General features: G+C 46.2%; 1 protein-coding gene across 1 annotated transcript in view; it reads right to left on the bottom strand.

Annotated features, from left to right (window-relative positions):
• KCNJ6 (potassium inwardly rectifying channel subfamily J member 6) overlaps window positions 1–26,831 on the bottom strand; it is a 250,388-nt gene that overhangs the window by 145,854 nt on the left and 77,703 nt on the right. The window contains exon 2 of the mRNA XM_034655619.1: window positions 26,608–26,659. Within this exon, the coding sequence (XP_034511510.1) occupies window positions 26,608–26,632 (25 nt within the window). The 5' untranslated portion in view covers window positions 26,633–26,659. The remainder of the gene's footprint in view (window positions 1–26,607; window positions 26,660–26,831) is intronic.

Here is a 26,831-nt window from a genome sequence, read left to right as displayed (position 1 = left end):
GAGAATCCTCAAGTAGACTCCTTGCTGAGCATGGAACCTGATGTGGGGCTCGATCCCAGGTCCCTGAGATCATGACCTGAGCTGAAATCAAGAGTCAGATGCTCAAGTGACTGAGCCACCCAGGCACCCCTGGAAATAACTTTTAATAGGATATGCAAGATTTTTCTTTTTGGCATCATTTCTTTAAGAGTAAACATCTTTTAGGGCACCTGGGTGGCTCAGTTGGTTGGGTGTTTGCCTTTGGCTCAGGTCATGATCCCAGTGTCCTGGGATCAAGTCCCATGTCGGGCTCCCTGCTCGGTGGGGAGTCTGCTTCTCCCTCTGCCTGGCTTGTGCTCTCTCTCTCTCTCATAAATAAATAAAATCTTTTAAAAAAAAATAAAAATCTTTTGTTACAATTTAGAAAGATTGTTTTTCTATTTCTTTTTCCATTTTCCCACTAAATCTTTATGAGGAGTGGCTTATTTTGAATTTGCTAACAATCTGTGCATCTGGGAACAGCTTTTAAGATCTAATGCCCTATGCTTACCCCTCATGTCAGGAGCACTGAGTGTAGTTGAACTAATGTTTTATAATCTTTGAAATAACTACTTTTATTAGAGCAATTGCTAATGTAGTTGGGGATGATTCAGTCCGTTTTCCTACAGCTTTCAGAGAAATAAACATAAAACTACATGCCATAATTAAATGAAGCCAGTGAAAAGAAATGCAACAGTTTAGCCTGGAATGCATCTCTCAAGCTTAAAAGTTGCAGATATGTGACTCTGATGGCCAAGGATTGTGGGACATTCAGTGGCAGCTGGTCACATTCAAGAAGATGTCCATTGGACTCTCCCTTTTGCAAAAATCTTTCTCTGTAGAATTCAAGGTAGTCAACACATTTGCTATATGATAAGATCAGCATGAGTTGCACAAATTCTTTCATGAATTAAGTAATAAACAGCACCTGCTAGTGAGATGACTTTAGAGTACATTTTAATTGTCTCCTGAAATTTCTGGAATTCATCTTTTCATAGGGCATGGGGGCATTATGTTAAAAGTGTTCATTGTAATACCATGCATGACCCCCAAAGGGCTAAGTATTTTGGTCGTGGGTTATCAAGTTAGCTTTGCCATGTAATTCCGAAGATGGGGCCAATGGATCACAGTCTGCCTTACACAAAAGTCATGAGTAAGAATAACAACTAAAAGACGGGCTGTTGGAAACTTCAATGGAAATCTTAGTGAGCTTTCCCATGCTCCATTCTAGAAATACATGAATCATTCCCTTTCATGAGATTGTGCCTGGCCTTGCGTGCATTTTTTAAAAGACAGTGGCTAATCCATTAATGATGCAGTGGATTTTTCATTGTGTCAAAAATCAAATTCAATAATATCATCTTACTTTGTGCCCTTGAGATGGAAGATATCAAAACAGAAAGATGACTGTTTGACTGTTTGAAGGCTGAGATCATTCCATTCTCCAAGTGCTTGTTGACTGAGGTTGAAGGAGGGAGCACCCAGGGTGAGAAGCCACCTGACCCCTGGAATAAGAGCCAGAGACAAAGTGACATCGGCTCTGCACACCTCAGGGTCCCTGCATTCTCTTGGGCTGGCTCTCCCAAATTATCTCGATTTCTCTCCCTTTCTCTCCTCTATCATTCTTTCTCTTCAAAAAAGATACTATGACTCTATAAAAAAGAAATTTGCTCCAATCTTTTCTGCATATATAGGTAATGCAAGCTCATTTGGAAAATTCGAGCAATTCAGAAAAATACAAAAAGTGAAAACCTTGGTATATCTGGGATGTAGGATATTCATTCAATACCTTTCCTCTTCCCTGTGGGGACACAGCTGTGCTGACATGCCAGCCTCCCTTGTAGTTAGCGAGGCCGTGAAGGTGGACAAGTGCTCCTCCCGAGCCTGACTCATCGGGAGCCTTCCTTGCAATGTCGCATAGTCTTTCCTCTCCAGCCCGACTAGAATAGAGAGTTCCACCAGAGTGACTGTGGGCTCTACACACTGGAGATGGCCAAGCAGAGAGTGACAGGAGCCTGAATACCCTGCACAAGTGGACAGCCCTATCATTTGGACTTTAAATGAATGGAAAATAAACTTCCATTGTTTTGGATCATTACATGCCTGGGTTTATACCTTAATGCAGCTTAGCCTGTCCTACCCCGACTAGCGCAATATCTTATTAGCAGAGACAACAATGTAACATTTCAGCAAATATAATTCCAGATATCTCTTTATGAGTAATACCAATGGGGGTGCCTGAGTACGTACATGTGTGCGCGCGTGCACACATGCACACGCATGCACACACACACGATTTTTTCCTAGTACGATCACACTATACGTGATACCTTTTTCACTCAAATGTATCAGGTGTGGCTATTTCCATGTATTGTGATCATTAATATGTATCACCCTTATAAAGGGCTTCATGCTATTCTGTTGAATGATTATATCACTTTAAACAAATTAATTTTTCATTGATGGCAATTTAGTCTGTTTCCAAATTTTCATTATTATAAACAACCTTGAGATAAGCAACCTCGTATATACCTCTTTGTGCACTTGTCCAATTATAACTTCAGGATAAAGTGTGGGAGGGAGAATTTCGAGAGCAAGTTTTGATCCACGCCGCCCCAGCTGTTCTCCAAGGTTAGGATAATCCACTTGTCAACTAACAGGCAGTGAAAAGCACCTGTTTTCCCCACTTCCGTCCACTGGAGATTGTCAAACTTAAGAATCTTGGTCCATTTGTATGATGCTAAGCGAAATAAGTCAGTCAGAGAAAGACAAATACCATATGCTTTCACTCATATGTACAATTTAAGAAACAGATGAACATAGGGGAAGGGAAGAAAAATAAAATAAGATAAAAACAGAGAGGGAGGTAAACCATAAGAGGCTCATAACTCTAGGAAACAAACTGAGGGTTGCTGGAGGGGAGGAGGGTAGGGGGATGGGGTAACTGGGGGATGGGCATTAAGGAGGTTGGGGGATGGGCATTAAGGATGTCATGGGATGTAATGAGTACTGGGTGTTATTTGCAACTGATGAATCACTGAATTCTATCCCTGAAACTAGTAATACATTGTATGTTAACTAAATTGAATTTGAGTAAAAAATTTTTAAAAAAGAATCTTGGTCCATTTAATAGGCAAAGAGAGATCACAGTGGTGATTTCATTTGCATTTCTTTTGTTGCCTTTAATACCGATCTTCTGTTCACATGTCTATTGATCTTTTGATTTTGGCCAATTTTTGTATTGGGAAGTTTGTCTTGTTCATATATATTTGCAAGAGTTTGTCCTAATTAATCTTTTTTTTTTTTTTTTTTTTTTTTNTTTTTTTTTGCCAGTGAAATGTGCCTTGAAACTGGTAACTACCAAGTGCTGGAACTTAAATGATCTTTGGGGGCTTAGCAGAGCCTCCTCCCCACATCAGATGTATCAGGAAGCAATGAATTCGTTCCAGTTTCATGGTTCATATGGCAGCCCTCACCTGGGGAAGGCTGAAGGGCGACTCTGCAAAGGGGAGACAGCAGACTAGCCGAGAGACCCAACACTGGTAAAACATTTTGCAAATAGGTGTCTCAGAATAAATCACAATGCAGCCAATCTGGCAAGACAATTAAATGGCACGGCTATTTACACTGCTCAGGGGGAAAGAAAGGAATGTTCTATTACATTGGAAGAACTGAAGCAATGCAGGAAACTGGCCATCGTGGGGTCCCTCCTTCCCCATGCAACTGGAAAGGATGTAACATTACTTTCTTTTTTTTTTTTTTTTTTTTTTTTTTTTTTTTTTTGTTNTAGTCACCATACAGTACCTCCCCGGTTTCTGATGTAAAGTTCGATGATTCACTAGTTGCGCATAACACCCAGTGCCCCATGCAATACGTGCCCTCCTTACTACCCATCACCGGTCTATCCCATTCCCCCACCCCCTCCCCTCTGAAGCCCTCAGTTTGTTTCTCATAGCCCACAGTCTCTCATGTAACATTACTTTCTGAATTATAAAGCAATGCTCGTTGCTCTAGCCTTTGGGGAATCCTCCTGGCTACACTTACTCTGTCAGCCCCATTAGCCTCTTGGTCACGCTGGAGTGTCACAGCCAGGGTTCCTCTTAGAGCTGAGTGTTAAGCAGAGTAAGCATTATTTAGTCTCAGAGAATCCATATTTTCTTGCAAATGGTCAGCCGGCAGAAAAAAAGAAAGGCTTCCATCTAAACTGGCATTAGAGCGGGGAATTTAATTGAAGGGTCACCTCACTCTGTCATTAGAACATGGACGTGACGGGTGGGGACGGGCTGGCACCATGTGTTGTGACCGCTGGATCTCGCCGTCACCAGTCCCATAAGCCCCCTGGGGCAGGTAATGGAGTTAAGTCTCCAGAATGGGGTTCAGGATTGCCCTCCAGGGAGGGCATGGGAAGTTGGCGCTCCGGGGAGATCATCCAGCCGCATCTGCTCTGCCAGGGACAAGGCAGGTCTCTAAAGCAGCCACAGAAGGTGAAGAAACACAGCTGGGGGTCTGCAGTCAGCTCGCCATAAATCTGGATGGTTGGCAAGGAAGTGATGACAAGGGCTTTGGGCTCCACATAGCCAATGGCTGAGAGGGGGCATGGGTGAAATTGGGTGGTCTCTGGTGGAGCAGTGAGGATCCCTTTGACTCTGTCAGTGAGTACTTAGAAGAGTACTCAGAGCCCAGACTTTAGGGAACAGGGGTGCCTGACAAAAGCTTTGAGCCCTTGGCTTCAACCCTCATCATGTAAAAAAATGAGCACATACAACGTTTTGGAATATTTCAGGCGTTTCACAGGGGCCAGATGGACCCCTGCCATAGGGCATTGGGAGGCGGTGGTGAGTCCCCAGCAGGAGCAAAGGTGAAGCGAGGAGGGGTTGTGTGTCTTGGTGAACACAGGCTCTGCTCCCTGCACACCCACCTCCAGTCCCCATCCCCTGCTTTCTCAGAGAAAGGTGTTGGCCACGCTGGCCTCTGAAGGGGACAAAGCCCCATGCAGAGGCCAAGCCCAGAGCAGCACTGGCTTCCCCACCTGGACTTCTGGAGGGCCTCCGGGGATACCCAGGGGCTGGGGGCCCAGTACCAGCCCTTCCCGAACACCTTCATTGACCCTTGCTCTGAGCCAGGCAGTGTCTCAGGGATCAGAGACAGATGAGCTCCTGATGTTTCAGGAGGCAGCCTTAAATTTTTAACGGTCAACCCTAAAATCCCTCCCGGGGAGTGGGGGAGAAGTTGTGTCAAGGGTCTGAGGATACTTCTATGTACTAAGCACTGGAGATAAAACAACTGATTTTCCCGTCCATATCTGTTGCTAGTATTGCACGTGAATGTGCGCTGTTGTGATGACAAATGACACGTTTAGGGATCAAGTTGGTTTAACTTTTGTCATACTGCGTGGTCCTAACCCTCTTGTGTGAACCCTTGAACTGTCTGAGGTTGCAGAGGGGTCCCGCCACTGGAAACAGTGAGCAATGGCCTGGACCTTGGGGGCGGGGTGGGGCTGGTTGGCCGAGGGGGCTCCCCGGTGGCTTTTGCAGTGAAATCTGCTGACCATGGATCCGCCGACAGGGAAGGGACGCAGAGGGTGGGTGCCACTTGTGCTGAGCGTGGAACGTGGGGAGGTGCGGGGCGGGGGCCTTCTCACCCTGTTCTGGGCAGTGGGCTCGCCCGCTGCTCTGGTCCCGAGAGAAGCAAGCTGCCCCCCTCCCCAGGCTAACTCGCAACTGTGCTGAACCCAGGAGATGCTGCTCCGACCCAGGCCAGCTGCCACTTATGCTTCTCCAAGGTTGTTTCTTTGGCCCCTCTTTCGGATTTTTGATCCTGATGGCCCTGGAGCCTGAATGCATGAACTCCAATCCCAGTGCCCTCCCTTTCTAGCTTTGGGCAAGTTATTTTACCTCTTCTTGTCTCCATTTCCTCATCTGAAAGTCTGTTCACACCAACTTCATAGTATTGTTGAGATGGAATATGTGAATGCATGGGAAACACTTAGGGTAAAAATGATTCCGTCCTCCTAGCATTACACAAGGTGCTACAATGTGAAGGCTACGCACCTGGGGTTACAGCTTCGGTTTGAATCCTGTCTGTTCCTTCCTAGCTGTGTGATCTCGAGCAAGTTTCTTGACCTCTCTGTGCTTTCGTCTCCTCACCCACAGCACAAGGATAACACCGTATTCATCCCAGAGCATTGTTGTGATGAATTAATGAGAAAATGAAGTGCTCAGAAAAGCCCCTGACACATGCTAAATGTTTATTAATTTTGTTTTCCAGATGGTGAAACAGAGAGGTCAAGTAACTTCCCTAAAGTCACACAGCTAATACATCATGGTGCTGAGACGATGGGAGACCAGATTCCCAAATAAAAGGGGAAATGCTCTTGCCTTTCTCTAAAGCATTTTCTCTATTGAGAGAGCAAGGGAGTTTCTACCACAGGCCAGAAATTCCCTTCAGGCTGTGCACAGCCCTTTCCAAATCAGCGGACAATAGAACCCCCCATGGTGGTCCAGAAATCCCCTGAAAGGAATTGCTGGTTGGGGCTGTTATTCTGGTCCGATATGGATATGCTGATGCACACAATTACTCTGGGAAGTGATCCCATTGTCTCCCTGGCTCCCTGCGCAGTGGGGTCATGGGGTTGGGCTTCAGTTCCTCAGCAGGCCGGGCCCTTCAGCTCTCAGAGGAATCTTGCCCACTGGGGTACAGCGATCTCTGGAGAAGGCCCATCTGCTTGTGCCCAGGGTGCTGACAAAATGGCAACCTCCTTTCACCCCCAGCTAAACGCATGATCCAAAGCTTTCAGATGCCTAATAAAAAAAAGTCTGTTTCCTGCAAAACGTTCTCCAATCGTGTCCTTATTTTTCAAACTCCAGTTGCCCCTTTCGGTTACCTTACATTTCTTGCTAATATAGCTGGCTGGCGTAGCTGAGAAGAGTGTGTGTGCGGACGTGTTTGTGTGTGTGCACACGCTGAGCACTGGGGCAGTTTCCCTTCTGGAGGGAATACCAGCAAAGCTGCAGAACGTCTCCATGGAAACCAGCCTCTCAAGCCCTCGGGCCTCTGCTGTGTGGAATACATCATCTGAAAGGCGGGCAGGAGCTGATGAGGCCCTTCTTAGAACACAACACGCCATTTTCGAAGGCAGTGCCCCTTCCTCGGGACTCCTCATCCGCCAGTGGCATCTGACAGATGAGGGAATCCCGTGGTTTTGCTCCATGCAGCCTTCAGCGTGCACAAGTGCCAACCGTCACGCAACTTCGGGTGGGGTCACTACCCCCATCGTGCCATTAAATGCCGGGCTCTATAGTGACCTACGATATGGCCAACTTCAAATCCTCATTTCTCCAGAGTGCTAAGACCCCCGCCCCTCACTCCGTGGCTTTTTGGGTCTCCTGTGTGGTCCTAAGGGGTTTGCCCTTGTTCTTTTGTCCCAATATTTTTCAATTCACTGCAAAATGGGAGGTGATTTTGAGAGGAATATTCCTAATTTTTTTTAAAAGATTTTATTTATTTATTCGGCAGAGATAGAGACAGCCAGCGAGAGGGGGAACACAAGGAGGGGGAGTGGGAGAGGAAGAAGCAGGCTCACAGCGGAGGAGCCTGATGTGGGGCTCGATCCCATAACGCCGGGATCACGCCCTGAGCCGAAGGCAGACGCTTATCCGCTGTGCCACCCAGGCGCCCCCCTAATTTTTTTTTTTAACCTTTCTCTCACCTCCTATGTTTTACCCATTACAGGATGGGTATTAAGGCTCTAAACAATNCCTAATTTTTTTTTTTAACCTTTCTCTCACCTCCTATGTTTTACCCATTACAGGATGGGTATTAAGGCTCTAAACAATATGTACTCGATCTTTTTTGCGTTTCTGACGGGGCTCAAAATCGTGATGCATCCCACTGATAAGAGGGGTAAACTGTTGGGTATTAGACTTCTGAGGTTTGTTTGAAACTTATAAATATTAAGAGATGGGATAAAACAGATATTTGAGATGCTGAAAAAGTTAAGTCCACAGGTATCTTTCACCGGTCTGTCTTACCTCTCTGTTAATATAAAACCTTTTCTTTGTATCATTATCATTGTCTGAATATTTGAACAGTTTTTCAAATTACATGATCTCATCCACCCTGGGCCCACCGGATATTTGCCTTCGGGGTTCCTGCTAAGCTTTTGTTTACAGTTCCTTCTGGCAGCGACTAGTGAAAGATTCCAATTTTTTTTTTTTTTCAATTTGACCTTTCCATTTGACATTTCGCCTGGACCATTTCTCTGGAAAAACGCTGGAGGATGAGATCATTTGAGAAGCAAATTGCACGAAGTTGTCTGTGATTTTAGAAGTGACCTCAGAATGTTGTTGCCTCAAAACGGAAAGTTGTTCTTTTGTTTGCTTCTTAGGCTTGTTTACTCCTGGCATTTAAAAACCATTGTTACCTGTCTCCAACTTATAATAGGGTTACACCCCGAGAAAGCCGCCAGGAGTTGAAAATCTCATAAGATGAAAATGCATTTCATAAGCCTACCCCACAGCTTAGCCTACGGTTGGACAAAATCATCTAACACAAAGCCTCTTTGGTAATAAAGTGCAGAACGTCTCAGGGAATGGATTGACTATTGCACCGAAGGTAAAGAGCAGAACAGTTGCTGGTGCGTGAGGGGTTTACCATCCGGAGGGCGCCTGTCTGGGAGCCTCAGTGGCTGGCGCTGTCCAGCGTGACAGACAGAGGGCGGTACCTTCCATCGGCACAAAAGAACAAAACTCAAAACTGAAAGTCTGGTTTCCATTGAACGCATATTGCTTTTGCACTGTCATAAAGTAGGAAAATCGTAAGTCGAACCTAAGTACGTGTTAAAGTGGCCACGGCAAGAGACTGCAGTTTGAGAATGTTTGGAGATTGAAATTCTATTTGACAACTTTGAAAGGAAATGATTTATTTAAGGGCAAAATCTTGTCTGAAGCCATGTCCCCTATTAAATCATGTGCTACAGTTTGACCCTTGGACACTATGCGTTTCAACTGCGTGGGTCCACTTATGTGCAGATTTTTTCTCAATAAATCCAGTACAGTGCTCTAAATGTTTTCTCTTCCTTATGATTTTCTTAATAACATTTTCTTCTCTCTAGCTGACTTTATTGTAAGAACACAGTATACTCTGCAACACATATAACATACAAAATACGTGTTAATTGACTGTGTTATCGGCAAGTCTTCTGGGCAACAGCAGGCTCTTCGTAAGGTTTTGGGGGAGTCACAAGTTATATGTGAATTTTCAACTGTGCGTGGGCAGGGGGTGGGGACTGGTGCCCCTAACCCCTGTGTTGTTCAAGGGTCAACCCTTGACAAGGTCCAATTTATATATTTATAAAATTATATGGTTACGCTTTTTGGTAAATCTGTCAAACTTAAGCCTGACCTTTTCTTTTATTTTTATGCTACTCGTTCTGATTTAAGTAAAGGCTCCTAAAAGAATGCAGATATGCCTTTTAAAATTGCTGAAAGTTGATTCATTTATCTTTTGTATTTGGCTGTCAAGAAAGCCAGGTCCCCAAGAAGGCATTAATTAAATTCTAAGTAATTTTTCTACCAGAAAAATCTGGAATAAGTGATGAGAGGAAAAATAGGTTAAAAAACCCACCTACATTCCTAATTTCATGTGAATAGAAGTAATATTTCTTCTGCTTGACAAAAAAAGAGCCAAAAATTGCATTAGGAATATATCAGAACTCATAATTATGAATGAAAATAAATGGCTTTAATTCTGAAGTCGGTTTTCTTGTTCTGGCTCCCAAAGTTAAACCATCAGAATTTTATCTGTTTAAGGGTACTTTTCACCTTGTTTGATGAGGGGCAAATTGAAATATGACATATAAAGTAAGTATTATATACTAAGTATAAAATAGATAAATATAAAACCTGTTTCCACTCTAACTGGGTGTACTGCAATTCAATTCTCCCACTAACCCGCTGGCTATGCCATTGGACCCCACAAGTTAAGGGCTCAGTTGTCCACAACACTGCCCTATTTCAGAGGCCAGGCACATTTTGGGGGTCCCCAGACCACCTGCATTTTTTACCTCTATTTCTGACCACACTAGTAGCTATAAATTCTGGGGTTCCCATGACCCCTCCAGGTTTGATGATTTGCTAGAATGATTCACTGAACTCAAGAAAGCACTATACTCATTATTTCAGTTTTACTATAAAGGATACACATAGGTGGGGGCTGGGAGAGCTGACCTTCCATGCTCCCTCCCTGGGGAGTCAGGGCACATCACCTTCCTGGGATGTCAAGGTCTTCATCCACCAGGAAGTTCCACTGAGCTTATTAAATCATTGACTACATGACTGAATTCAGTCTCCAGCCCCTTCTCCCCACCCAGGTCAGGCCTGGTATCTTAGGGGACCAGTTCCCATCCTGAAGTTACCGAGGGGCCCATCAAGAGTCACCTCTTGAGCAGAGCAAAGATACTCATTACTCAGGAAACTCCCAGGAAGCTGTGGGCCAGGACCCAGAGACGAAGACCAGATCCATTATACCACAGCCACGCATAAGTGACAGGACAAGTCACTCCTGATGTCTGTCCTTACTTCCCCAGCGTCAAGCACAGGCTGCTTTGTGTTGTCATTGATGAGTGTGTCACTTTCCCTCTAGCATTGTTGTTAAGTACCTAATTCTTTATCTGACGATTTGCCTTGATTCCTGCCAAAATACATCAAAATATCATGACACATGAGTTTTGCCCGTCTTCAAAGCTGCAGTCTTAATTATTTTTAGTCTTTGACTCCACGTTTCCCAACTTTACTTTTATATAAAAAAAAACGGTTCCCTCAACATAGAAATTTGGGGACTGCTGGTTCGGGCTTGCTTTTTCTGTCCACCCCCGCCCCCCTGCACCTCCAGCCTCAATAATAAATTAACCAGTAGTTTCTTTACCTCAGTGTTTCGTCAATTACATGACATTTTTCTCTTATGGAAAGAACTATGGTCCCTAAGGAATTGAAGGATCTAATCTCTGCATTTTGAGGGCTCCAATTTATGGCAAAGGGTTCAAGCAGTTCAGTCTCAGAAATGGATACTCTAACTTAGAAGGTCCATGGGGCACATGGAATTTTCTGGAAGTGCTTTTGTTTTATCGACTGGTATGGCAGCCTAGAGTGCTGGCAACAGTGATTTGTTGGCCTATGGACCTTTCTGCTGCCTGATTCTGTGAAGACAGGGCTAGATTTATTTTGCCCCCAGTACACCAGGACATAATATAGAAAGTAACTAATTGTTTCAAAATTGAAGTGAAAGTCACATAACATAAAACGAACCGTTTGAAAGTGAACAGTGCGGTGGCGTTTAATACATTCGTAATGCTGTGTGACCACCCCCTCTATCACTCCTAAAACATTTTCATCACCTCAAAAAGAAACCCTGTGCTTAGGGCAGTTACTCCCCATCAGAAGGTAATTATTTTATTATTTTTAAACAAACTCTGCTTTCAGTCATTCACTTAACAAATATTTATGCCCGCACTGCTAGGGATACAGGCTGATTACCTCATTTCTTTGTCATTTGCTTATATTTCCCAAAGGTATTGCACATAGCTATGGGAAGATTCTACAACTGGATTTGGTTAATCAACTAGTAAATTCTACTCCGTAGATAGAGTCGGTATCATCCATTTCATCCAGCCAAAGGGAGACACGCAGCAAATAGACAGGAAATGCCGAATAACAGAGTTTTACTGTTATCATATTGGATTAGATTACATGGTCACAGAGCCATTGTCATCCTAAAGATTTCCTTAGGCAAGCATAAGTCAGGAGCAACCAGAGATAAGATGTCAGATCTGAGTCAATGCAAGGATTCCTACTGAGGGGAGAATTGATACACAGGAAGCTGTCACACCTGTTTGTTAAAAATGTGCATTACTCACAGGGTTTCAAATGAGACCTTTTGAACCGACTGCAACGTGCAGCTACTATTTCTCGGTGACCCAGCTGCCCTGATTTTGCCCTCTGAGAGGCATTTGTGAGATCAATCCAGATGCATATGGAGGATGACAAGTCTCTCATTACGGAAGGTCTGGGAGTTGGGGTGTGGCCCTTAGACGTCTTTCACAACAAAGAGTTTGTCTGGATGTGGCAGTCACCCCACACCTTGTGGGTGGGACAGCCAGGCGCCTGGTTCCCTCCACCCGACCCCACTTGGCAGCCAGCCTCCTGGGACCAGCTCTGGGGCCTCTACAACCTGGGAGCTCTTGTTTCTGAAAACCCGCAGAGCCCTCTGCTCCCTAGCCTCTAAAGCACTGTTGTTTTTCTCCATCCAAAGAAGCTCTTTAATTGTCTTTTCCTCCCCAGCACTGAGAAGCAAGTTTTTGCAGAGAGGATGATTGACATAAGAAAATGCCTTTCTTTACTTTAGATGCTGGAGTCCACAGCTTTGCCAGGCTGTCTCTCAAAGACCAGTGGGAGCTTTCTCAGAGAGCTCTAAATCTCCATGGATTCGTTTCTCTTTTATAATGAAACCGTCTCCTGGTGTCTTTGGCTCACTGAGGGCTCGCCGCTCTGTCCGGGGCCCACAGAGTTAAGCCATTTGTAATGAACATTTAGGTTGTGTCTGATGTAACAGTGCCAATTACTTGATTGGAATTGACATCAAAAAGGGCCTTTTGTGCAAAATAACGCCTATTTTGGTTCTGGTCAGTATAGAAGGTCAGGGAGTATCAGGAAAATTTAAAATTCCCCATTGATACATTTACTGACTCTCCTACTGGCCAAATCTTTTCTTAATGTCTCGTTTAACACCTTTATAATCTTTATGATGATCTGTCTGTTAGATATAATTCAGAAACAAAACAGTCGTTCAACTCACATCTCTCTTGTGTTCATTTCCTGGGGCTGCCATAACAATTTACCCAAACCGAGTGACACAAACCAACAGAGACGTATTCTTCCACAGTTCTGGAGCTGAGAGCTCTTGAGAGCAAGGCATCCACGTTGCCACTCTCCCTCTGGAGGGTCCTCCTTGCCTCCGCCAGCCTCTAGGGGCTTCTTGGCTTGTGGCTGCATCACCCCAGTCTTTAAGGCAAGCTCCTCCCCATCTCTCTGTTCTGTCTTCACACTACCAGCTCTGCTGTGTGAGGTCACATCTCCCCCACCCTTCCTCTCGGGAGGCTGCACGTGATTGCCCATCGGGATAACGCAGGACAATCCACCCAAGTCAAGAAACCTTAAATTAATTACATTTGCCAAGACGTCCCCGTATTTTTTCTCCATACAAGGTAACATGCACAGGTTCAGGGATGAGGACGAAGATCTCTTGCGGAGGCCCGTTTTTCACCCTACTGCAGAAGTTAGGCAGATTGCTATGCTGCAGGGTATCTTAAAGCTTTTTTAATACTGGTGGACAGTGGGAATCTCAAGCAGAGGGGCAAGTTTCTCCTGAAATAATTTCCTCACCAACCCCCTACATCAACTTTACTTTTAAAAAATTTATTCTGAGGATGCCATGGGACTAAGGTCCCCAGGAATATACTTCAGAAAATGTTGATCTGCCAGATAACTTATAAACTTCTTATCCGGCATTCAATGCCTCACTGACCCCATCCACTGTTCCTAGACTTTTACTATCTCCCTCTTTAAAATCTCCAGCTTTAGTCAGTCCATCCTGATCACTGTTCCCCATACACACCTGTGCTTTTCTGTCTCCACTGTGCTCTCCTAAGAGAATGACCACCCACCGCATGTCCATCCCCTGTGCCCATAACCTACCGCACGGTAACCCCTTCTTCTCTCCTTGGAAAAGCCTGTCCATTCTCCAAGGCTCCACTTTCCTGAAGCTTTCTTCGACCCCCAAGAAAGAGTCTCTCCTTTTTCACATCTCAGCTTCTGTCTTCAGAAACTCTGGGGTCAATGATAATAAAGCACAGAAATGTGCATTGTTACCGTTTTGATAGGGAGCAGATTCAAGGTCATCCTTATGGATGATCTTGTCTTTCCAATATGGAAAGACCGGGAGGTAAATTACAACATACATTTGGGGTTCCTCCAAGAAGAGCACAGTTGTGAGCTGGACTTCATCTGATGTGGTGTCTTGATTTAAAAAAATCAAAAGTGGGTCTGTGGGTGTACCCCACTAACTTGGGATTTTTCTCTCTTTCTTTCTTTCTTTCTCTTTCTTTCTTTCTTTCTTTCTTTCTTTCTTTCTTTCTTTCTTTCTTTCTCCTTCCTTCCTTCCTTCCTTCCTTCCTTCCTTCCTTCCTTCCTTCCTTCCTTTTCCCTTCCTTCCTTCCTTCCTTCCTTCCTTCCTTCCTTCCTTTCTTTCTCTCTCTCTCTCTCTCTCTCTCTCTCATCTACTTTCTTATGACAAGACAAGAGCTCTTGTCTTGTTGTCCAAAGTAGTGCATCACCTCTTTGGTCAGCCTTGAGGGATCAGCTCTTGTCTAATAACTCACCTCACCTCCCACACACACTCATGGTGTCTACTGGTAAGCACTTCGCTATTACTTGGTTAATCATTTGCGATGGACTCCCTCTTGATTTATATTTAAAAAATCAGATTATTTTTTAAGAGGATGCAGAGAAGGATCATGCAAAGTAATTTTGAGGACTACAACTCCTGATTTGCCCAAGAAATTATTTCTTCCTTCCTCAGTGGCCACGGAGTGATATTTGTAAGTCTGACAAGGGAGAATGGTAAGAAAATTTCACTGGGAGAGTCTCAGAGATGTGTCTGACACCTTTCCCTTCATTAAAGCCAAGGAAAGAGAATTTGGAACACACACAAGAGGAGAGCATTCTGGATTTAAAAACAAATCCACAGTAGCATCCTGGATTTTGGGGGAAAAAAATCCAGACTTGTTTCTTCCTATCCATTATCTTACTGAGAGCATTCTTGGTGAGAATGTGTGTGGAAAACAGAAGAGCAAAGGCCTGTCCCTGTAGACTAGGGCTTAGCAACTTGGAGAAGAAAACTATCTGGGGAAGGGGATTATTTAGCTCTCAGGGCACGCAGATCATTGGGTGCTTTTCTTTGATTTCATTGGACAATCAGTCTTAGGAGAGAACTAGAGCCATGATCTGAGTTAAATAAATATTTAGTAAGAAACATCCTTAGCGACCCAGAATGGAGTGATGTTTGGTTTGGGTTTGATTTCAGAAAATCAAAAGTGAGTTTTCTCTCCCTTAAATTTGTGAGCTGGACTGAATGAGTCCAGGGAGGAGACACCATTGGTGTTATTTCTGTGCCAGGTGATATTGGGAGGGAAGAGTCTGTAGACTGAGTAGAAAAGAGCACTGATATATAGCAGTGAGCCCCATAAGGACACTCTTCTAAGGTCGTGTGTAAGGCGCAGTATTATTTGTCAGAACAAAGGTAACACAGGCAACAAACACCACATATCAAGCCCCCCAAGTAGTCCAAATCGGTCAACGAGGAATCTTCAATACCTAATGCCAATTTATAAAATCATAGAGCCCTGTCATAACCCTTGGATCTTAAGAGACTATAGAGTACAAGGTGATGAAACTGGACAATATGAATATATAACAGCTAGAGAAGAGTAAGTAAAATGAGACGTGGCGATAATCATAACGTTCTGGGGGACAACTGCTATGTTAAATGCTTTACAGGTCAGCGTCCAGGGACACATATTCTGCGTATATATCGAACTTTCAATGTACCTATGAACTTACACGTGTGGATTCATATTCAAAGGGAAGAAGGAAGGGGGGCAGTAAACAGAAGGGGGAATGGAGCATGAGAGACTGTGGACTCTGGGAAACAAACTGAGGGCTTCAGAGGGGAGGGGGGTGAGGGAATAGGATAGACCAGTGATGGGTAGTAAGGAGGGCACGTATTGCATGGTGCACTGGGTGTTATACGCAACTAATGAATCATGGAACTTTACATCAAAAACTAGGGATGTACTGTATGGTGACAAACATAATATAATAAAAAATTATTATAAAAAAACAAAACAAAAAAGCACAAATGAAAATTTTTAGCAATATTATATATCATATTATGTACATAAATATATGTATTAGTGTATGTGTATATATATATATCATTTTATGCACATTATCGAAACAGTGCCGGGCAGTTGCTATGCTCAGTCGCAGAGAAGAATGGGTAATTTGCCAGTGGACTCACAGCCGGGAGGTGGTGCAGTCAGACCCAGCAGTGCCAGGGATCACAATGACTGACAGACCTCTCCCCGGGAGCCCACGTGCATGTCAGGGATGTTTGCTAATTGTGTAGAAACCTTTATGAAAGCAGCTCTGGGCTGCAAAGCAATTCTGAGTCAATATTTAAAATCAAGAGTCCTCCCTCCTTTTAAAGCCCTTGAGCCTGAAATGTAATATCGTGTGAGGGAGATTAAATCAAAGCAGAAAAGCACACGAGAAATGTAGGCAGCGATGTTTTTACTGCTGATTCCCTTAGCTCCTTCCTCTTGGTGAAGCCAAGACTTGGTGAAGTCTGGGAAGTGACTTTCTCCCACTAGGTGCCACCCACCTTCACCTGATTTTAGTCTTCCCCAGCGCCAGAAGCAGGTGCTTCCCTTGCCTGCCTCCCCTCCCCAGACAAATTCTGGGAAGCAGTGAGCCCATGGGCTGTCCCAGCTTGTCATGGGGAGGGAGAGCAGGGCTGGAAGTGGGAGGGGCAGCAGCCCGGCAGAGGGGACTAGTGCGTTCCCTTCACTGGGAATATTAATGAGACAAAGAGGGCTGCACAAGGTAAAAAGCAGATTCCTCTGCCCAGGAGATCACATCGATCCAGGTTTGAGAAAACACTCTGTACTTGGCATGGGTAGGGTCCCCTCCTCAGTCCTGGTGCTCTGCTCTCAAGCTGGAGGCTTTAGAATTCAGTATTGTCCACTGCTCCCTCCTACCTTCTGCTCGCTCACATCTCCAGTGCCTTATCTCAGGCTACCTAAACACACACACACACCCACACTCACATTCTCCTGCTCTGGGTTGCCCACACTTGCTTGTCCAGTTGGGCATCTGTCCCTTACCTCCAGCCTTCCTCGTGGCCACACCTCTGGGCAGGGGACCCTTCGCTCTGCAGCCTGAGGATGCAGGGAAGAGCTTGACACCCTGACTTCTAGCCCCACAGCCTGTCTTAGGGTGACCCAACCCCAGGGGGACACATCCTTTCATTCTGCCTCTGTCTTCCTTGATGAGACCTGTTGTGAGCAGAGCAGTTGATGTGGGGTGAGGGAGGAATGGGGAGTGGTGGGAGGGGGGAGGGAAGGATCATGAGCCAGTGGCAGGTGGTGGGAGGCTGGAGCAGGCTCTTGGAGCCAGGTGGCAGCATGTGGGAGGAGGGAGGGGAAGGACAGTGAGACGGGGTGGCATTTGGTGGGAGGCAGGGAGGCGAGGGAGGAAGTGTGAGGGAAGAGAGTTTAAAAATGTATTTGTTTACTTTTTTACTTTGGGCTGGAGCAAAGGCAAGTGGGGGTGGGTGTGTTTCCCATTCCCTATGGGATCTGGGTCCCCAGCTTGGACAAGTGTCTCTGCACTTGGGTCTTGAGTGGGAGCCATGGCCTGGGATGTCACCTGAGCACCCCATCGGTTGGGCGAAGAGGGCCAGAGGACCACAGCCTGTTGCTGGGGCATGTGTGAGTTGGGGGAGATGATGGAGACAGAGGGTTTTGGTTGCTCGTGGCCCCGGTGGATGGTGATAGCAGCCTGGCTTGGGAAACTGACTCCGAGTCGCCAAGCTGGGCTGGTACCATGGTGACTCATGCCTCCAACATCTGCCTTGTGTGTGATTACCTTCTGTAAAAGGAGTGGAAAACGAAGGAAGACCAAAGTCCCTGTGATCCCAAACAAGAGAGGACGCCACTCCAGTGAAACACCAACAACACTGGTACCCCCGAGATGGGGACGAATGGAAACGAGTGAAGAAGTTCGGAGAGGATGTGGCTGCCCCAGAGCTGGGCTTTCCACCACCAGTGGCTTGGAAAGACAAAGTGAGTGAGAAAAATTATTATTGAGAGAGTCAAGGGGGTGGTCCTAAAAACTGCTGTTTGGAAAGAAGGACATTCCTGGTAGTCTCCAGAAGAACCCGGCTCTCTGCCTCCTCCCCTGGCCACTTTCCATCCCGTTTCTGCCAGTCCCAAGAACTATGGTATTTCCAGCTCTGCTCTTGAACCCCAGTGGAAAAATTACTCCGTCTTTCTGAGACTCAACTGCATCATCAATAAAATAGAAATACAAATGGCTTGGTTGTCCCCAAAGTCAGGCAGCCTAAACAGACCGACTCTCTTGGTGGCTGCCAGGAGCGGTCCAGGTTGACCATTCCGGCATTAAGCGAGCAGTGGTGGGAAGCTGTGGTGTGGACTGACATCGGAGACCCAAGCCTCAGGAAGGTCTGCGATCCACTAGCAAACCCCACCATTGCCGAGGGAGAAAAAGCAGTTAGGGTCCGCCTCACCTTCCTGCTGCTTTATCTAGAACTCTGATTCCCAACCTCTCAGCAGGGGGTGACTTTGCTCCCCAGGCCAAATCAGGGAATGTCTGAAGACGCTGTTTGTCATAATGGGGGGAAGGTGCTACTGGGGTCTGGTGAGTTGAAGTAAGGGTGCTCGTAGATACCCCACCGTGCACAAAACTGCACAACGAAGAATTACCCAGCTCCAGATGTGATTGGTACTCACGTTGAGAAACCCCGGCCTCCGTCTTCCCGGTGACGGAGAGAAGGCGCAGGTGTCAGAGAAGAGTTTCTCAGTGACCAAGTCTGACATTCATCAGAAGATGGGGGTCAAAGCGACTGCTGAGATATGGGCCAGGAATAAGCTCGCGGAAACAGGTCTAGCCCCATTTCCACTGACACCAAGACCAGTAACAAGTTATACACATGCCGGGCACCCTATGCTGAAATTTACTCCCTTTGCCGTTTTGAACATTGCTGTGTGTTTCCACCAGTGAAATCCTTTAAATTACAGGCTGTTCCAGGACAGGCTGTTCCGGGGATGGCGAGGGAGGAGCCGGTTGTCAGAGGGAGGCTGAGCGGCGGATGAAGACCACAGGAGCAAGAAGTCCCATCTTGGGGGTGACCAGGTGGGATAAGGAGCCCACCCTCCTGGAGGCGAGGCTCACCCCGCTAAGCAGAACGAGGATTAGAATCCATTCCAGGCCCTTCAGCTTCGGAGCTAGGAGCTCTGATTCCACTGAACACGCCCCTGATCTCAACGAGAGAGCAATTATCCTTGAATTTGAAAGATGCTTTCCAGTAAGGACAAGCACGTGCCTCATAGTGGGAAAAAATAACAGCTTTTCAGAGGAACACAGACAGGGAAGCGCCTGCTGACTGTCTTCTGCTTTGGATCAAAGAAAGCTTTTCTGCCTAGTGGGGACGGAAATGATATGCTGCTTGGAGACCAAACGAGCAGTCTAACCGTCCGCCCAGGTCTACATTCTGGTGCTCCTCTGAGCTGGCCCCTCCTGGCGTCCACCCTGCGGCTCCCCCGCCTGTCCTACAGGTCATCCAGGAATGAACACATCCGTCCGAGTTCCTGGCCGAAATGACGAAGCCAGTCTGGCGAGTGTGAGTGGATGGGTCGGTTTAGGGATATGATCTAGCTCCCGGGGTTAAGGGGGAATGAGAGAGCCAGCTTCTAGGCTGGGCTTCCGGAACCTATTCCCAGAAGCACCTGGCAGAGCTGCTTAGTAAAGCAAAGGCCGCCTTGTCAGCGTGAGAGCTGGCCCGCACCCAGCCCCGTAGCTCATCAGCATTGTGCACCTGCTGGAGGGGTTCAGGCTGGCTTCCCATCCACACAGGAGGCTGGGAGGTAGTAAAGGAGGGGGGTGGGGAGCTACCGGAGGAGAGTGGGGAGGGGATACCAGATGGGCACAATGACACACACTGGAGGAAAGCCCATGAGAAGAGAGGGAAGGGAAAGGCAGCCAGGAAGGGTGGAAGGCACACGGCCAGGGAGAGTTGATGGAGGCAGAGCGCCGGGGCTTTAAGAAGACCTGAAACTTCCCTATGAGAGGGACCCTTGGCCCTGGTACGAGACACAGCTGTGCTGGCCTTGCTGGCTTTCTCCGAGGAGCTCACTTAGAGAATGAAGTAATGAAACGTGATACAGACCGTATAACGGCAGGACTGAGGAGTCAGGAGCAATGAGCGGGACTTAAAGTTGGTCCCTTGTGAAATGATGCTGTGACTTCTTGTGTGAGTGTGAGCTTGAGGGACAGATCTCAATACTTAAAGTGTCTGAGTTTTATTGGAAAGGAGAAGGTATGTCTTAAAAAGCACTATCTGGTGGGCCCCGTGAAGCTTTGGTCTCTGAGGATAAAGTGTCATTTAGTGCCCTAGTGACTTCATACAAGAGNAGACAAGAGTGGCTCTGCCCCACCTCAACTGTCCTCCCTACTGCCCCTGACTCCCAGTCCCGCTGCGGGGTCTGGACCAGCCATGAACGGACGCCAAAGTCTGTGTGCCATGTCTACTTAGACCTGCAACTCTGGTCCTTTCCCACTGCGGAGGGGGCTGCAGAAGTGTGCCATGTAGTGCTAAAATCCTGCGCCCTGCCCAAGAGGGCCTGGCCTGGGGCACTGGCAACGGTGTGTCTGAGAGGGTGGGTGGGCGCTTTCCCCATGAGGATAAGTGGCTTATGATATCCCAGCAAGCAGGACAGGCCCCATGGGCTGAACACAAAAGGGGACCATGCTTCCATTCTCCCTCTCTTTGGAACCCTGGGACCGAGGGACAAAGAGACCCTCAAGGAGAATTCTGATACCTGCTTTCCTTTTCTCTTTGTCTTGGTTGTTCCTACCCATGTTTCCTTTTCATAGGTATTTCTTCAAGATAGTTCTGTTTCTCTTCTAGGCCTCAGGAGGAATCTCTGGAAGGAACCCCATCTCCTGTGTAGCTCCCAGGTGCCCCTCCTTCCATCCCCCTGACCTAGGGGTGAGGGTGGGCCCCTGCCATTGCTCGGAAGTGAGTTGTCTCCCTGCCTCTCCGTCTGGCTTCTTAGCATTTCCACCACACAGTTCGTTTAAACCCTCTGGCTTTGGTTAGAGCTGGCCTTACAGCTTCTCTCCATGCACCCCTTCCGTCTTGGAGGTTGGGTGTGGTGTTGGCTTGTGGCTAATGCAACGAGAGCAGAGTCACTTCTGCGTGGGATCCCAAGGTGAAGTGTTGAAACGCCGTGTTCTCCCCCCTCACAGTGGTGAACGTGAAAGCACAGATAGAGATAGAAAGGGTGATCCCGAAGGGCTCCGTGCGTGGACAGCCAGTGCGGACCTGTGCACGAAGGAGCAATAAATACACATGGGCACACAGGTGGGTGTGTGTACGTGTGTGTGGGAGTGTGTGTTAGGTGGCAGAAATGTTTTATTGTTAGCATAGCGTGACCTGGTCTCTCCCGACACTTCCACGGCTGCCCCATTTCTACCCCCGAGAGTAGGGGACACCTTTCCTACTGACCACGTGCCAAAGACTCCCAACAACGGAAGCCTGTGCCCTACTAGGGTGCATTTCCTCAACTCAGTACCTTCAAATAGGAACCCATCCCATCAACGCCTCAGATCGCTCCTTCTCCTGCACGTATTCCCAGCGCCAGGTGCTCCTGGAAGCTTCCACCAGTTCCTTTCCCAAAGCCCAAAGCCTGGGCTGCATCCCCACATCCCTCCTTCTCCTCTCCGTCACATCATCACATCCGATCACTGCCTCTTTCACACGTTCTGGTCCGCCCTCATCGGTGGTACCAGCTCCTGGTGGCCTCTGCCTTTGTCCAGATCGTAAGTGCACGCCGAGAGGCCTTTGGCAATCGTTCTAAAAGGCTGGTCTGCTTAAAAATCTGAAGTGCTCCCCCTCACCCGTAGGAGAAACCCGAGCTGCACACTAGTTCACGGTCTGACTCTGGCCTCTGCGCCCAGCCACCTGCTGCCCCGCCGCCCCGGCTCCTTGTGGAGTCCGCGTGGATACTTGGCTCTTCCCCACATTGGCCACATCCTCACACCTCTATCCCTACTTGTGCTGGGTGCTGGGTGCTGGCACTCACATGCCCACTGGCTGCCTGGTGGCACCTGCACACTCTTTGGGTGCCTTTCTGATGCACCCGCACATTGGAAGTCTGTGGAAGGAGAACTTTGCTGGGCATCTGCCTCCGAGCTGCCGTGCTGGGCCAGTGGCCTCTGGCAGCATGTGCTGCTCTTCACGGCAACTGGGAGTCCCCTGCCTCCCCGTCACGCTGCACGTGGTGTGGGCAGGGACCCTGTTTTCTGGTCTTTCCTCGCCTTAACACAATGCCAGGGTCATGATAGCGTCCCCATAAGGAGGGAATAAATGATTTAAAAAACACTGCATTTGAATGGAGCTAATTTCATGTGCAGTGACTGTAGCTGGTTCTCGCTCTTTATTTCGTTTGACACTAAACAATTTCAAATCTGGGCTAAATTTGAGCTGGTTCTTTCATCACAGGAGGAATTCCCTCTGCATTAATGCAGAGAGCCAAGACCTTTCAGCACCTACAAAACAGGCCCCCGGCTCTGGTTATGGGCAGTGGGAGGAACCACGGCCCACTTGTCTCTGCCAGGGCTGGGAAGGGACAGCTGTGGAGCTACTCAAGGCACATCTGGCCTCCTCTTGTATCTGAGAATGACAAGGAGCTGCTCCTGTCTTTCCTGTGCAGGTGTGGTATGGTTGTGACAACCATAGAGACAACGGGGTGGGGAGGGCGGGTGCAGCCTGGTGGAATGGCTTCTGGGGAAGACTGGAAGGGATCCTGTGGCTGGCAGAGGAAATGCTTAGGGCACGTGTGCCCGAGGGAGGTGGGCAGGTGGCAACAGAAAGCCGAGGAAGTCAGCTCGTGCCAGTATTTGGAGTGAGCCAGAGCTGGCCTCTGCAATGAGATGCCACTGCTTCTGGGAAGGAGGTGAGAGTGAGATGCCAGCAGAGTGCTAGGTGGGGGGCCCCGGGAAGGGGCCCTGCAACCTGGAGAAGGCATCAGGGCCAGCATCCCTACGTGTTCCATCCTTGCAACCCCATCGCCATGCACAAGACAGGTATTTGGTTATAATCCACATTATTAATGGACCCATGCGGTGAGACTCCCCATGCTGTATTTGACATGTTCCCTGGAGCTCGAGGGAACATCAGCCTGTATTGACCCTGAAGCGAATTATCTACAGAAACTTATGTAAGTACAACCTACGAAGGTACCTCATATGGATTAAGATTCCAGAGCCTGCAGGCTATTTGCACACCTTTGGACATATCCAGTCTGTCCCTGTCTGACTTAGATCCCAGTGACCAGGACACACCCTGCCCTCCCCAGTGTCACCTCTAGTGACAGCACAATGCAGGATGTGGTTTCCTTGTTTGGGTCTCTGAATGCAAATCTATAGACAAGGTTGGCAGTCTCCACTGGTCGGCCTCAGCTCGATTTCAATTAGTGGCTGGGGTACTAAAGTGCTGGTTACTGACGGGCAAGCTCAGAGTAATTTCTACTAATGTGGGTTTTGTTTGCGCCATTTGGAACTGAGCTTCGGGGGGTGTCTATCCATTTCCAAGATGCAGACAGAGACTAAAATGGCAACGGGCAGTGGTAAAAAATCAATAGCCTTTGAAAGGTTGAAAGCCCACCACTGGTTAATGCAAGAGTGCAGTTCACTATTTTAGACCCTACTGAGACTTTCTCTGTTAATACGTCCCTCTCCTCGCCTCCTCTCCTTTCTGCTTGTCTTCTTTCACTCCTTGTGATTTTGTGCCTTTCCTCTTTAACAGCTCCTTCTTTGGGTCTTTCTCATATATACTTTTCCCTGTGTATTTTTCTCATGTCTACTTTCACTGTTTACCTCTTCCTCCACATCTGTTTTAATTCCTGTTTTTTTCTTCCTTTTCATACCCCCTCCTCATTTCAACAATGTGACATAAAAACATTTTGAAGAGTTATCTTGCTTTGATGAAATCAAGTTTCTTTTCATTAAACATTTAAAAACCTGCTAACATTTTTGTGTCTCTGCTTGCCCTTTTAAAAAATTGGGAGACGAACATAGATTTTTTTTTCTTTGAGGTGGTGATTAGTGCCATATAGAAAAAAAACACTCCTTATCCCTGCTCCAGAAGATGAAAAAGATACCCCATCCCCATTATGGTACTTGCATATCCATTGATCGCATTTGGACCTCTATGGTGCTAGGAGAAGAATCACCATCTGATTCTGGTTAAACATAGAGATGTTCTAGTAACCAGATGGCTTTTGCTTGGCAGTTTAACAAGCAAAGTGTTTACTGACTCTGGAAAACCATTCAGTGCATTGTGTCCTGGGCATTTGTGGTTCTGTTTATGTCCCTTTTCCCCAGTGGCCATGGATTTGATGTTCCCATAAAACTTATTGTGTCATAATTGTATGCTAATTCTTTGCTTAGCCTACTGATAGAATCTCACTACGTAATTATGTATTTATTTCCTTGTAGATTTCCTATGTAGCATCAACGTATAGTTGTTTATAACATTATTCATGAGTTTAGTTTTGATGAAATGTTCATTAGTGGTGACTGCATGATTAACTTTCATAGCAGGTGCCCACGAGAATTATGTATTTTTTTAATAGTGTTCTTTACCTTGGTAAGGATCAGTAAACTGGAATGTTGGGTATGAGCCCAAGATCTGTTTTCACTCTCTATATTTCCTTGTGCATTGAATATACCTATATAATCTTTTTCATAAAGACAAAGCAAATTAGAAGAATGGTTGCACCCTTTCATCTACCCAAGGGTTTGGAATTCAATTATTACGGAATTCTCTTAAGCCAATAGATTCATAGATCAAAGTAATTAAAATTATTGCAGAGCTAAACCTGAAAGCAGAACCCAACCCATCAGTAGTCCAGTGGCAGGGCAGTTGGGGGGGGCCCTTATTTAAATGCATCTGGATCCCATAGAAATAGAAAAATTAAAAACCCTTTATCAGAAATACTGACCATGTGGAAAATATTGACTCTTACAGTGCCCTTAATGTTTTACAATTCAGTAAGAAGAGCTAAAAAATTGACTGAACTAGAATAGCAATTTCTAACATGGACCTCATTGTAGAAACTGCTAGCATCCCAACTCACATGCAACACCAGGCAGTTCAACTTGCTCCCACACTCAAGACTCCACACATTGGCAATGATGCTGGGTTCCAGGCCACTGATCTTTCTAGCATTCAGAGAATCTGTGGGTCTTTTGTTCTGGTGACTTTGGACTGAGAGATTAGAACTAAATCTGCAAATGTGCTGTGGACTGTGAGCAAGCTGGTGTTGTCCATGGTCCCACGGCATAGTCTGGCAACACAGGTTCGTCAGTTTTGTGATGGTACTGGTCACCTCGCTATTTCCTCCTAGGTCTGAAAAGAACGCTTTCCACGACTTAAGATCCTTTCCCTTGCAGAGAGCCAGTTTGGGGTTCTTCAAATCAAGTCACAAATGCTTTGAAATGTTTCAGTCTGCAAGACTAGAGGTAAAAAGAAGGGTGGGGCTGAGAGAAGGCATGATTTATATAGAAATGATTGGAAGAAGGGCGTGTAAGGGCCGTGGGGTAGTTGTGCAGCCCCTGGAATCACCATTCACATGGTAAAACTAGCGCTCAAGATAAAGGAAGCTATGTAGGGTTTTGGGTCAGGAATTAAAGAAATGCAGTGTAACGATCTTTTTAACATTATTTTTTTTCTTGGAGGGGCAGATCTTTGGGGGGTTCATTGAGTATGCTACAGAAGAACCCGTCTATTTTAATAGTCTTGCGATCTGAGGAATAGCAGAAGGAGGAAGCAGGGGTCCAGTTAAATGTGGGCAAGATTAATGGGTAACTATGCAGCTCAAATTTAATAAGGTGTTCAAGGCCCAAGTGATGATGGAGGAGTGTGTCTGCAAGTTTCCCGTGAAACTTTAGATATGAATTCTATCACCAGGAAAATGTATATTTCCAAAGGGAAAAACTGCATTGTCTGTTTATTTCATATCCACATGGTCTTTAATATTCAAACTTCAACACACGAAACTACATTCCTCATTTTGCAAGAGGATTTATTATAATTAATTCTTTTTTCCTCTTAAAAATGCTTCGTATATACTGTTTATTCAACTGAAAAGCTTAGAGCATTATACCACCGATCCATTCCAAACCTGAATCATTACCAGCTACTCCACATCACACACTCCGTTTTCAAATTGTTCCATATTAAGATTCTGAAGTACACCTGAAAGGTTTAACAGTGACAAGTCATTCTTTCTTCTCTTTAGATTATCCGCCTATGGAATATCTGCACATAAAACTTGAGCCGACTTTGACTAAACCTCTTAAAATTCAGATTGGAATTATTGTGGGTCCCAATCCTCAACACAGACCTCCAAATAAAACCCCATACTTTGGGTAACAATTTCAGCACAGAGTTCAACCCCACACAAGATGAATTTCAAGTAATGCATACTGTAACATCAATACAATATAATATATGCGAAATAGACCTTGGTGATCACAAGAATGGATGAGAGAGACAGATAATCACAAAGAAAAGGATTTTTTTTTGCATGATTTTGTGGTTTTCCATTTAAAACCCAAACTAAAGAATAATTTCAAGTTAAAAAAAAAGAATAAATTTCAAATTACTCACTCATGGATTCTGTCAACCTGGCCATTGCTGCAGTTTCTTCTTTGTGCTTTTTCTGGAGATGAGAAGAAAAGACATTTATGTATAAGACACATCTGAGATGGGAATTGACACAGTGGGGTCTGAATCAGCTCTATCTCTTTCCCTTCTTTTTCCTACATTAGAATTTGGTCACCAGTGATGAACTGAGTTTAAAAATCTCATATTATAGCTACACAATCAGTCAG

The sequence above is a fragment of the Ailuropoda melanoleuca genome, chromosome 1 (genome assembly GCF_002007445.2).
Source record: "Ailuropoda melanoleuca isolate Jingjing chromosome 1, ASM200744v2, whole genome shotgun sequence".
Lineage (NCBI taxonomy): Eukaryota > Metazoa > Chordata > Mammalia > Carnivora > Ursidae > Ailuropoda > Ailuropoda melanoleuca.
Note: the sequence above shows the minus strand (reverse complement) of the source record. Positions and strands in the feature narration are given on the sequence as shown.